Source organism: Oreochromis niloticus, linkage group LG15 (genome assembly GCF_001858045.2).
Source record: "Oreochromis niloticus isolate F11D_XX linkage group LG15, O_niloticus_UMD_NMBU, whole genome shotgun sequence".
Lineage (NCBI taxonomy): Eukaryota > Metazoa > Chordata > Actinopteri > Cichliformes > Cichlidae > Oreochromis > Oreochromis niloticus.
The window spans coordinates 19,702,459-19,716,005 of NC_031980.2; the positions used below are offsets into that span (position 1 = coordinate 19,702,459).

Consider the following 13,547-nt stretch of genomic DNA (forward strand, 5'->3'; position numbering starts at 1 on the left):
AGATGATGCTGGGTGTTTGAATTCACCGAGTCATCCAGCACAAGCCTGAGTGTGTGTTGAAACCTCAGGAGGAAAGTGCTTTTCTAGGTTTCCTTTCAGACAGTTCAGTTGTGCATTCATCCGGGTCGTGTGTAGATCTGTTATGTGTTCCTCCCAGTAGCTCTGTAGTGAAGGTAACTGTTTTGTAGCTGACTTTTGCCAGACTTTGACTGGATATTTCAGGATGCGGAACGTGGGTGTCTTTAGTAGCTGTGGATGAATCTGAGAGTTTGGTTGACTGTGCGAATTATTTTATTCTTTTATGAGTTAATGTTTGTGGTTTGCTGTTTTCTTTATCTTTGTTGAACTACTTTATTCATCTTGAAGACTGGTTTACACTTGGTTTTAAAATCGGGGACATGTGGCTGCTTAGGAAGGGAATTTAGGCTCATACACACCAGAAAAATATTTCAGACTCTAATAGAAATGTGCAGGATTTTCCAGCTGTTGACAGTGGTTGGTCAAAGTAATTTATAATGGGGGCACAGATAAAGTCCATCTTTTTACTGTGCATGAGTACTGTTCCCAAGGGCCGACGTTGGATAACGTGGTTAGAGGTTATTGTGACAGTATTACTAACATAAAATAATCCATTTAAATGCCGTTCAGTCATCTAATATGCATCACTGCAGCAGCAGTAAGGAGTTATTGCTGATTCTTTTAGGATAATTGTGCCTCTTTGTGGTTGTTTTGAGTGAGGTTTGACTTTTTTCCCCACGTGTGCATTAGTATGTACACTACCACAGGTATGTTCTGAAATGGGTCCCAGACCACTAGTAAGCTTTGATAGTGCTCCTCGGTGGTCATTTACACCTGTGTTAGATTGTTCATAATGTATTTTTAAGCTAAGTGTAAACAGGGTCTAGTTTATTTAGGTCTTCATGACTAAAAGTGGACATGTAGTCAGCTTACAGTAAATGGATAATACCACAAAATTACACTTTCTCTAAGAAGTAAAAACTTCTTGGACTATTTTACTTTACCAAAGCTTCAATGATAAAGTTGAAGAGAAAAATATGGGACGATGAGCTCAACGTTAAAGATGTAGCTCTGTAGTTTTTAGATGTAAAAGCCTCTCATCAATAGTATGAAGACCAAACAATGTTTTCACTTTATTCTATGTCCTCCCCTGCTTTTCTCTTATCTCTGTTTTACTCTTTAGTTCCTCCCTCAATTTTCTAATCTAGTCTTAACTCCTCCACACCTTCCTTTTCAGTATTTGGGTATTTCCTCCTCCAACTATCTCCCCTCCCTCTCTCACTCTCTATTCTCTTCTTCTTCCTCCTCTTCAGCAGCAGACTGCTGTCCCAGCTATCTCTGTTCTAGACTTGGTATGTTCATCCTGTTAATGACGAGTATCTTCTCCCTGCCCTTACATCACTTCCTGTCTCCTGTCTGGGCTTCCCACCTGCCCGTGTCTCTCCCTACCCATCTGGGCTTGCTGTTGTCGTTTCATTGGGGGTCGTGGTGGTAGACGGGACTGGGCCATGATTAGCTAAAGAGCAGTTGGTCCTGGGATGCTTGATGTTGTTTGGCTGGGGAAGCTGTCCATCTCTTTGTCAACTCAAAACACCTGCTGGGGGACGGCGAACGAAGCTGCTGCTTAAATATTGGTGTTTGATAACTGCAAACCAAACCTGTCCATGCTTTCAGATTAGCAGAGCTGCGATTGGTGTGATTCTTTTCAGCAGTGATGTTTTGAGTACATATTGAGGTGGCGCCTGCATGGCTGAATGCATCATGGGGGGCATCCGGGTCGAGACCAATGCATGACAGTCCTGCGAGCCCCCTGCGCTGCCTGCGAAGGGCCACATCATGTTGTCGTGGTGGTCATGAATCCATCCGTCTGTCTACTCATCCATCCATTTGTGTGTGACCTGCTGAGCCTCTTTGTCTTCTCTGTATTGGGTCTGTTCAACCAGGTTATTAGATTAGCTAATTCTTGCATTACTTGATTAAATGTACATAAGAGATGGACTTGGCCACCCAGAGACTCAGATCCATTAGTTTGTGAAGTACAATTTTAAAGTCTTTAGGAGTGTCGAACTCCAGGCCTTGAGGGCCTCTGGAGAACTTCAAGACATGTTGAGGAGGTAATTTAGCCATTTAAATCAGCTGTGCTGGATCAAGGATGCATCTAAAACCTGCAGGACACCGGCCCTTAAGCCTGGAGTTTGACACCTGTGCTTTAGATCATCAGTTTTGCTTAAAAACACTCCATGTCCAACTCATATTTGGACATGGAGTTAGAACTAATAAGCTAACAACAAGAGTTTTTACTCTAAAACTAGATCCTAGTTTACAAAATAAACACATTTCTGATCAAACGTTGACTAATGATTGTGACCATAAACTCATCAGGAAAGTGTTTAATTGGGTCAAATATTGAAACAAAAGTAGGGTCAATTTCTCGTAGACTTCTATTCAATTGTAATTGTTTTTGCAGGAAAAGCCTTGCCCCCTACTGGCAATTGTCAATATTGCAGGTTCCAGACATTTTTAGACACTACAGCTTCAGAACATCACTTTGTGGTTAAATGATTGATAGACAGGTTTAGTTTTATTTAACCAGGGTCATAGCATTCATGAATGAGAATGATGTAGTTACCATATTTACCCTAATGCAATAGTGGCAAATATTAACAAATAACAAAAATAAAGAAGGAAGACCTCATTACAACTTTTACAGTGTAAATACAAATTTTTCATACTTTTTTTTTCTTTGTCAAATGATTCTTTTTTTATGTAAATATAAAGACAAAGAAAAGTGTAGCCAAAATAGTAATTGTAAGAAATTAAAAATATATAAAATTCACTCAATAAACAAATTGAAATGACTCAAGCAAAACAATATATCCTGCATAAGAATTAGAAAAGGAGAAAACGGGGAGCCTTATAGGAGCTTCTTTGTGTACAGATACCACCACGAGGTCGGGAACGTTTGGTTGAACTGACCCTTTAACCACCATCCAGCCCTAGAATGGGTTTGTTTGTTTCGTTTGTCGCCATTCTGCACTTGGTTTATGTCGGGATGGTTTTCAGAATATTTCTGCTGCAGCCCATTAAGCTTGCAGTTACTTCAGGTACGCTTGATTTATTATTCCTCTCCTGCTCAGTGGGACATTTAATGATCTGTAAACGAAATCAAGTACACCTTAAGTAGCCAAAGGAGGGGCTGTCTTTGCTTTTCGCTCTGCCCTTTTCCGGTTGTTGCTGCTGCTGCTGTTGTCGTTGTCGCTGCATGTCGGTGTGTGCATGTTTAGCAGTGTGTGTGTGCGTGCGTGTGTCTGTTTCTTTCTGCCTGTGCTGTGTTTGCAGTGCACACAGCTCCTCCCCCCAGGAGCAGTCCTGTGAGACAAATACAGTCCTACCTCACATTTGTACACAAACATATTAGTGCAGTTGAACAAAGCCAAAAGAAAATGTGCTCAGATTATGTGTCTGTGAATGACATACATACTAATTTCTTTCCTCGTTTGCATGCGTGCCTTGCGGCATGTTTCCCTGCGGGTGTGTGTGACCAGTTGCAGGACGAGGAGCGGCGGCGTAAGCAGCAGCTGGAGGAGATTCGTAAGCGGGAGGCAGAGGAGCGGGCGAAGCAGGAGGAGGAGAGGAGGTGGAGGGAGGAGGAGAGAGCCAAGCGAGAGGCCGAGGAGAAGGTCGGTGTGTCTGTCCTTGAAACCGCTGGAGTTCTGACCTGATTAAAATTAATGCTTTGTGCCTTTATTAAAGTATTACTGAGTCAGAGCTTCAGGTGTAGCACAGATTAGGTTTACACACACACACACACACACACACACACACACACACACACACACACAGGGGTTGGACCGATATTTGAACAGTAATTAAATTATATCCAAATCTACAAAATTATGCAGCTTTCTCTTAATCTTTTTTTCCCCCGTTAGGATGCAACAGCCAGCTGCTATTACACAATAAAACCAATGTACGTGGTGCTAACAAGGAGCTATTAGCATGATAGGAGAGAGAAGGTCCTTAAAATCCTCACTAAACATAAAAAATTCCTGTTAAGAACCAAAATATTGGCATTTGATAAGATTTAATGTAATTTTAATTCAGACTGTTGGTTAATACTTAAAGGTGCTAAAGTTTTAGACATACTGGCAAACTGTTTCCCCTGTTACCAGATAACAGTGTTTACAACATAGATGATGCAAAGGACAACATTTTTAGTCCTACTGAAAAAGGCTTTTAATTTGAAAGTGTTGCATGTCGTTTTCCTCTAGGTTGTCGATGTAAGCTTAAAATGTGGCCACTGTGTTTACAATTCAGTTTGTTTGCATATTTAGCCTGCACTTTGGTAAAAATAAACTTTGTTTTATATTCTTTGTACATTCACACCTTGATTTCAGAGAAATTTTAAACTATACCAGCCCATCATATCGGTCTAACCCCTGAATGTGAAGCTGCTTTGGAAGAATTCAGACCCTTTTATCTGGTGCACACTTAACTGTCTAATAAATGCAATTAAACTTGCAGATAATAGGATTTTATCAGTCCTGCTATAAAGTTACACTATAGTTATTTATATATTAACCCTTTGTATCTCGCCTCAGTTTGGTGGGCCTCTAGCAAACCGTTTCCCTCTGTAAGAGAGAGATTTTCAGTTACTTGAGCTGTTGTGGGAAATAGAGAGCAGAGCGAGAAATGCAGCTGTCATTTTGCAACCCTCACCTGCCGCCACGAGCTCCGGGTAGTGATTGAAAGAATGAGACCGTGGATTCAAGCGGCGGACAAGATCTTCCTCACAATGGTGGTCAGGGTTAGCGAGAGTGTGAGGTGAGCTCAGAGTTCCTGTACTACGTGAACATGCTGGGGGAAAAAAGCAATGAATGAATGAATGGATGACAAGATGGGACACTTAATGTGGGATTAATTGCCAAAAAAGCACCTTTGCTCCTTTTTAAACTAAATCTTCCCTGTAACAGTAAAATGTGCAGCAGATGAATGAGTCAGAAAACTTTCCAAAGCTTTTATTTTCATGCCTTTGTTGGCTTAGCCTTCAAGGTCACTTAGTGAACAGTTTCCAGGTTAATATGAGAGATTAAATGTAATACATGTGCTATAAAGTGTTAGAATTGACTGACTGTATTTTTAAATGACCAGTGGTTTGGTGCAGCATTCACCCACCCACATGTGTCATGCGTGTTAAATCAAACATGTTCAGTGTTTTTTATCTTTGTGTCGTGCCCGCTGATTTCACTGTGATACCGTTAGCGTGCTCCATTTGTCCTGTGAGCTGCAAACCACCCATAAGACCACTGGTTGTTTAAAAATATCACGCATATTTATTCAGATTTTTACCTTTCAATTTCAACTTTAAGCATCTCAGAAATCTCAGGGATTTGATTACATGTTAATTAGGAGAATATTTAGGTGTTTCTAAGATAAACTGTTTTCAGGCTGTTATGATTGTTCTGATGTTTTATTATGAAGTTGTCCAGTTGCATGTCCTCATCCTGTGCACCCCCCCCCCCCCCCCCCCCCCCCCCACCCACCCACCCTATGTGATGTGTTGCTGTGTCATGTTACGTGCCTCCACCCACCTGAAGCATGGGACTCCCATCATGTTGTTGTTGTCGTCAGTGTGCGTCAGGAAGTTTCAGTTATTTTGGGGAAGCAGTTTTGATTTATTTATTTTTTGTGAGGTTTTTAATTTTATTTTTTGTTGTCATTTCATCCAGCATTGCTTTGGAAACTATGTTTAGGGGAATGCCGCCCACCCTCCTCCAACTTTTCCCAAAAACCACATGCTTTATACCCACATCATGCACACACACACACGCGCGCGCGCGCGCACCGCAGAGGTCTGTCGGCCCACCTGCCTCATACTCGCCCTCAGCCATCCATACTGTACATATTCAGAAACCCAGCCACTCACTCATTCAAACCCCACACATCCACTAATCCCTCCCAGTTTCTTCAGATTCCCACTGGGTTGGCTGAACCCGGCCATAGCTGCTCGGATACACCCACAGCAGCGCATGGTCTGTTTGAAGACATGCACAATCACAACTACACTCAGCCCTCCCCTCCGCCTCCTCCCGGCAGGCCTTCAACACATGAAACGGACCAAAAAATGTGAAGATAATCTGATACAAGAAGCATCGAGATTGAGTGACCCCGGAGTGGCTGGTCGCGCGCCAAACCTCGAAATCTAAACACATTCACCAGTGAAGCTTCATCACAGGCCTCCCACCCCCTAGTGTAGATATTGGAGTTCAGCCACTGGAGACAGGGTGGGCTGGAAACTTAAAAACCTACCCACAAACCATAAAATACAAACCCGGGCCACACAGAAAACCGAGCACACATACACAGAGTGATGAGGGAAGAGGAGATGGCGGTAGGCTGGATTCTTTTAGCGTTGTGTCAACTTAGCGGATTTCATAGACCAGTCGGAGGAGATTTCCCAGGTTTGGTTGATGGACAGCATTTTAAAAAAACACAATATTAGATTTTCGCAGTGATGTGAAGCAACATGCGGATCAGGCGTGACGTTCAGGACAGCCATGCTGTATCAGTGTACATTCATAGACACAGGAAACCAGCAGAATTGAGACCAGCTCAGGGGCATCAGTCTTGAAGTTGGTCCCTGATTTTTATTTTTATTTTTTTTTGTTTAAACTTATTTATCTTTCTGAAACCTAATAAGACGATTTTATTTTTATTTTTTTTAAAGAAAAGCTGGCTTTGTGAAATAGCTGTAGGAAGAGAAAGCAGATGTGGTTATGTTCCTAAAACTGAGAGCACATTAATCATAACATTTTAAAGATGAAGTTAATCGTTCCCTTTTGGATGGATTGTTGACGTCAGTACTGAAAAAGTAGCTTATTAGTTAATTAATGCTTTTTTAAAAAAAAATTTGAGTTACCCAGCTTCACAAATGTGTAGGTTTGCAATTTTTTCAGAAAAAGCAGGAATTTAACATATTCCACTTTTGCCTCTGAGTAAACGCTCTCCTCACATTTGAATAACTGAAATTATGTATCATTTCATAAACTGAGTTATTTCAATCAAGTTAAATAGATTTTAAATGAATAATAAACACATGAATCATTCATGAAAGCAGTAATCAGATGCTTCTTTCCAGAGCGGCCGCGTCTGGACTGTTTTCACAGCTTGCAAGCAATTTTTTTTTTTTTTTTTTTTTTTTACATACCTCACATTATCCTGTTTATGCTTGAAGGGAAATCGTACTTGATTATTAATTACAGCTTCCATTTGCAGCCTAAAAAGTTCACATGTAAATAACTTCGAGAGCTGCTTACTCTGATTTATAAATTATATAAAACAAATGGAGGAAAAAAAAACCTTTTTCCATTTGAAACTTGTATTAGTGTAAATCTTCAAACGGTCTCAGCTGGTCAGGTTTTGTCTGCTTTGTACGACAAAGCAGGTTTGTATAACTTTAAATTTAAGGTAGTTTTTTGTATATTTGTTTTAATAAGAAACATGGGAGAAAATAAATGTTATAGTTGTTTATTAATAAAATTTCTTAAATCCCAGAGGACGCGCTGAAGTGTGAGATGGTACCTTTATCCAACTGAGCTCTACCCCCACTTCTTAATACTGATGTTAAATCAGTTTAGCTCATACTTACACTTTTGAGCCACATTTTTTTTTTTCCTATAGATTTTCCAGTTCTTTCGTCCCGTGGATGATCTTAAAACACGGATGCTTACTTTTTGTTCTCGGATTCAGAATTGTTACACCTCAAACATGTTGTCAGCATTTCTAAGTCGTTTGTTAAGATGCAGCTGGAGCACCTTATGAAACGATGCCCCTCACCTGGTCTGCTGGTACGGTTTAGTTTTGGCGCTCTTTGCAGTTCTTACATGCGGGCGTAGTTCAGGTTCAGTTGGAGTTTGGGTGGGAGTCTCATCAGACTGGTGGAGGGCTGTTTGTGCAGAAGCAGAGTAGTGCAGCTTGAGTAGTTTCCCACGTAGCTGTTTAGTGTCAGGTGTGAGCCATTGAGAGCAGAGCTTACTAACAGGTTGTCCCTCCCCTAGAGGAGACAGGAGGAGGAGTACTACGCTCGCCTGGAGGCCGAGCGGCGCCGGCAGCACGAGGAGGCGGAGAGAAAGCTGCTGACGCCTGATGAGCCGGCCGGTCTGTATCGGCCCCCGCTTCCACGGGATTACCAACCCCCCGCCCCCAAAACCCTACTAACAACCCCCGCCCCCACCACAGAGAAACACCTCCTACCTCAAAACCCAGGTCACCTCCCCCGACACGCTCTACACCGCCAAGTTTGTCACCTACACGGGCGATGACGAAGACGAGGAGGAAGCCACCAAAGCAGGGAGTGGCGGCGGCCAATCAGGTCAGGTGAAGCTGTCGGCGACCCGGAAGTCGTACGGCGACCTCCCGGCCACCGCCTCGCCTAATCACAGCAGGCCTCAGCCGCCGCCCACTGCGCGCAAGCCCCGCCCTCTTTCTGACGGCATCTTCCTGTCTGGCTCGTTCCAGCCGCCAGTCAACAACTCCAACAGTACAGCCCCCCCCTTCCTGCCAAACCGAGCTCCATGCCCCCAGGAGGCTATAAAGGTAGAACCAGAGAGAGGAGAGAGGAGTCAGGCTCGCCACAGCGCCCTCTAAAGCGCCCGTCCCTCCCTCTCACTCACTCATCTTCATTTTCTACCCACTCCTTTATGGTTTAGTGCTACTTTCTTCTTGGTTTTTCAGTAGAGAGGTGTCGTGCCCTTTCACTTCCACCGTCTACTTTTTTCCTCTTTTACATGTTTGTCCAAATTTATTTGTTTTTTCCTTTTTTTTGTCGTCGATTCATCACTGTGTTAGTTTTTATATGTGGAAATTTGCCCCCCTCTCTCTCTCTTCCTCCTCAAGCAAATCAGGCTCTGTTTGTTTTGTATTTTTCATTGTAGGTTTATTTGAACACCTCTTGTCCCCCAGTAATTTTTTTTTCCCCCGCCCTCCGTCCTCATCTTCCTCCAATCACCCTCCCCTCCCCCTTCGATCAGCACTAGCGAACAGAAAAAAGCAATCGATAATCACGCCACCACTTTTTGCTGCAGATTGAGACCCATCAGAGCCAATCATAGTACTGTTGGTGTTGTCGCTCGCCGCCTCCTTTGTGTCTGGTTGGTTGCTGCTTGGGAATTTGGGTTGGGGGGCGGGGGTAAAGGCCAGCCGTCAGTCTGCCTGCCTGCCTGCCCGTCCTCCCCACCCCCCGCCCCCCCCTGTCCTGCCCCGTGGCTCTGCTTAGCGGTGTTGGCTTTAAAGGGAAGGAGACACACCATTGGCTTCTCACACCCATCAATCACTCGACTGAGCAGAATCATTTCATAAACATGCAAGAACTGCACACAGCAGCAGTGTGTTGAGTGAAGGAGCTCCTCTTTGTCTGTGTCTGTTTAAACGGCTCGTTTTCCTTCTCTATAGCTCAGTCTACTCAGACCACACTGACATCTCCTGGCAGTTATTCCACGGAGCATCATAAATTCTAGAGGTCGTGATCAGGCCGCCGCTTTTTTATCGAGAGGTTAAAATAGTCTTTAACACAGTCCAAATGTGGGCTTATCCATGTCAAATATTATTTCAAGATAGGCATCTCTTCATTGTTTGAAAGAGATCGAGCTGCAGCCAGCTGGCTGCTGTTTGGAAGTTTTGTGTTCCCACAAAAATTTCACCCAGAATTTTATTTATTCCGTATCCCTTCGATAGAGCTCATATAAAAAATAAACGCAGGGCTCCGGGATGGAAATGTGAAACCTGCTGAGCCTTAAACACGCATTCTTTCTAATGACCAGCAGGCGGCGAGTAAACAAGCCAGCTTGGAAGCAAGCCTGAGAAGATGACCTCGCTAAGCAATTCCCTAATGACTTTATGGTCAGTTATTAGATTTACTTAATATAAGATGATTGTTTTGTAAATGATGATCCAGTTTAGAGTAGTGGAGAAAAAAACAGAGCAAGGTAAGATTTAGGGAGAGCTTCTCTGCTCCTGATGGAACAGGAACCCATGAGGTTTTTGATCCTCTTTTAGTTTAAAAGAACAAAAAAGACCCCAAATTAAAAAAACAAAAAAAACAAATTGGGGACTAAAGTGGATTTTTTTTTTTCTTGTCACTTGTAAAAAGCAGCTCAGTCAAAATAACCTACAACTGATAAATTGAGGTTTTGACCCCAGTACATATGTGGTAGTAAGTGGGTTATTTCCATAGTATTGGTATCACAGATGCATCAGTTTTTACCATCTTCTGTTAGTATTTTTCCTTTTTCATAAAGTAAAGTACCCAAAAATCTAGTAAGTACTGAAACTAGGCATTGTGTTGTGTTGGCCTGAAGAAAAGTCAGATGGCTCTGTGATGAGTAGACATAACGATCCCCCATCAGGACTTTGTGATGCTGTAAATTTGAGCAGTTTGAACATCCATAGACAAACAGAGCTTTGACTGCAGCACAGTCTGAGTTTCAGCAGCACCTGAGGTCCAGGAGAAGGCCGCCTGCACCTTTAACACGAAACCACCTCCATCGCCGCTGCTGCTGCTTATTAAAGATCAAAACACATCCAGGACCTCATGGGAATTCTGTGCTGCAATCTCACTTAAATTAAACAAAATCATCCCACTAACACCCCTCACCCCCACCAACCTACCTCACCCAAACACCCCCTCCCCCCTCCCTCGGGAGTAAAATCTGCACGTTTCACCTCACAGTCAAATACATTGTGCATAAACACACAGCAAACAGTGCACTTTGGCTGCCAGCAGCTCACCCCAGTAACCGGCTTGATTTCTATTGCTTTTTACTGCCTGTGCATAGCTTCCACCAGGCTGCAGTCTGTATTTATTTCCTTATTTATTCTTTGCTGCTCTTCCCCACTTTGCGTGTCTCTGTTTTGGACTCTCTCTTAATTTGCTGTCCCAGAAGTGTCTAATTTTCCCTCCTTGTATCAGCTTGTGTTTAATTTCTGTCATCTCGCCTGTCAGTCTGTGTCTCTGCTGTAGCTTCAGTGCTGTCTAACGCTGCGGCTTTATTTACTAAAACCTTATTACAACTCCCACAGGGCTTTGCGGCAGGTTCAGGTGACCGAACAGCACCTGAGTCTCCAGCTTCCCTGCCAATATGAAATTGTATTTGATGTGTGTTATTTGATCAGCTGGCAGCTCCCAGAGGTTTGAGTCTGACTTTAATAAAGTGTGGCCTCTTCTTGGGTTAGAGGTATTTTTGTGTAATCAAGATTGAAACCACAGGAAAAACAATACAGATGCCGGTTTGCCTCAAAGGTGCACGAACTGGAGAAAGCTGCAGAGGAAGGACGAGTTCAGTTATCCGCAGAGAGCGATACTCAGACAGAAAGATGTGTACCAGAGCAGGGAAACAAAACGGCGATTTAAACGGGCGTCCTTTGGCCTCCAAGATAACCGAGCCAGAGTAAAAGAAAAACATTCATAACCTTTGAGAATCAATCACAGACCAGTGGATGACTTTTTTTATGTGAATGTGAAGAATTTTCTATTGTAATGCCAGAAGTATAATTTTCATCTCTTTTGGCTGCACAGAGGAATGTTTCTGGCCTTGAACAAGGCTTGTTTCTCTGTGGTTGCTTTGTTCTCTGCCAGTTTGTGTTTATGTGGGCTGAAGTGGGACCCGGTTTGATCCCGTCCCAGACTATACTTCAGATCCCCCACGCCCTCTTGCTTTTGGCTCCATAAAACCCAAAGTAAAAAGCCTGGGAGCTGCCAGCTGGATGAATCTATCGGGGTTCACACCCCGTCACTGTGTCTGCGTCTGAACTGTACCAACCTTTGATTTGCATCCTGAAACACGAAACCTTACATCCATCTAGACTGCAGTTGTGCTCTTTGAAAAGGCAGCCAAGTAGAGTTGGGACTGGAAGTTTAATGTCTAACTCGTGGGTTTTTCCTGAGTGAGATTCAACCACTATCCTCACCAGTACACAGAACACGAGAGAAGAAATCCGCTTTACCATGTGGATCCAGTGTTTCCTCTTAGCGTGACGTGCCAAATACTGAGCCACGAAGAGAGTCTGCCAGGTTTTATCATCCCACATTTCTCCAAGTTCCTGCTTGCTGGTTTTAGCAAGTGAAATGAAACATTTTATCAGCTAAAAACAGAAAAGAACAGCCTTTCTGGACATGTTTTAAATGATTCTGTATTCTTGTAAACGTCTTTAAAAAAAGAAAAGACCAAAACCATCTCGGCTATTTTGAACAGGCAATTGGTTTGAGACGATTCCTAATTTAGACTCAATTTATAAAAGGGGAAACAAAACAGCCAGGCACTGTCATATGGGATACTTTTGTAAGTATCTGGGCTCTTTAGTTATTTCAGCACATGTTACAGGAAAAGCTGTAAATGGTTCATCCGTTGGGGACTATTTTCAGCAGTGGATTAATACGTGTTTGGACCACTGGGTTCCAACCATAGAGCACTTTGCAAGTATTTCTCGAAACAGCAAATAGTTACTCGAACAAAGGTAGCTAGGGACTATTTTCAGTGGTGGATGTATCTCTTTTGGTCAATTATGGTTTGGTTAATTATGATTTGGTAAAATTAATAGATAAATGGTTAAAAATTCCATCTTTTGCCCTCTATGTGGTAGCAAACTTGACTAAATCTATAAAAAGAAACAAACCAAACCCCAGGTTGGTCACCAGTTGTAGGCAGTAGATCTGCAAACAGCTTCAGGAAGGAAGCAGGAATCTGCACCAGCATCCAGTCTGAAAGTGGCCAGCAAGCTCCGACACATCTGGGCCGATGTGTTTAAAAAAAGAACCTTAGTCAGAATTAGAAGTCTGTTTTTCTTCCTGCCCGGCTCCAATGCAGTCGTGTTGGCCAGAGAAGACGTAATTGGGTGTCAGTGATCAAACTGTGCCCGGAGTCTTTGTGTTTTGGAGCTGAAGTGAGCAATGGTCATTTTTAACAACCAAAGGGAAGTAAACAAGCAAATAAAAGAGAAATTTCAAATACTTCTGAAGCTTTAATATCAGCACTGTCGGTTTTGGTCTTTATTGAAAGTAACACTTCTTTAGCCAGCAGGAAGGAACTTGTATTTTTTGTGTGCTGGAAACAAGTCTGCAGACTCCTGGCTCATAGGATCCTCTGATGGTTTTACGAAGCTTTCACCTTCGTTAAGCTGTGGATGTTGCTACAGTTTGGAAAGACACAGGAATGCGTAAAACAACTGACTAACGTCTCACTTGGGGTTAAAGGTCGCGGTCACCCTCTTCATGTTTGTTCACCTGGCTTCTTTGGGAGCCCTTCTTCATTTTTCTGAAGATACACCGAGTTTAAGCACTGCTGGATTTATATAAACAGTATTGGTTCGGACATGTTTAGCGGTGACCTCAACCTCAGAGCCCACCTGACACTTCCACAGACCATTGTTGCTGCTTGGGAATGGCCCTTTAACTGCTTTTTACTTTAGTGCCGTGTTTCTCTCTCTGCTCGCTGCTCTAGTTTAATGAGATCTGAGGTTTTTGTCTAATGCTTCTC

At 42.9% G+C, this 13,547-nt stretch overlaps 1 protein-coding gene across 1 annotated transcript in view; it reads left to right on the forward strand.

The window, feature by feature from the left end:
• Positions 1 to 13,547, forward strand: part of afdna (afadin, adherens junction formation factor a) — a 114,906-nt gene that overhangs the window by 100,114 nt on the left and 1,245 nt on the right. Inside the window, 4 exon segments of the mRNA XM_025899205.1 lie at positions 1,332 to 1,370; positions 3,564 to 3,698; positions 8,076 to 8,233; positions 8,235 to 8,613. Of these exon segments, the coding sequence (XP_025754990.1) occupies positions 1,332 to 1,370; positions 3,564 to 3,698; positions 8,076 to 8,233; positions 8,235 to 8,613 (711 nt within the window).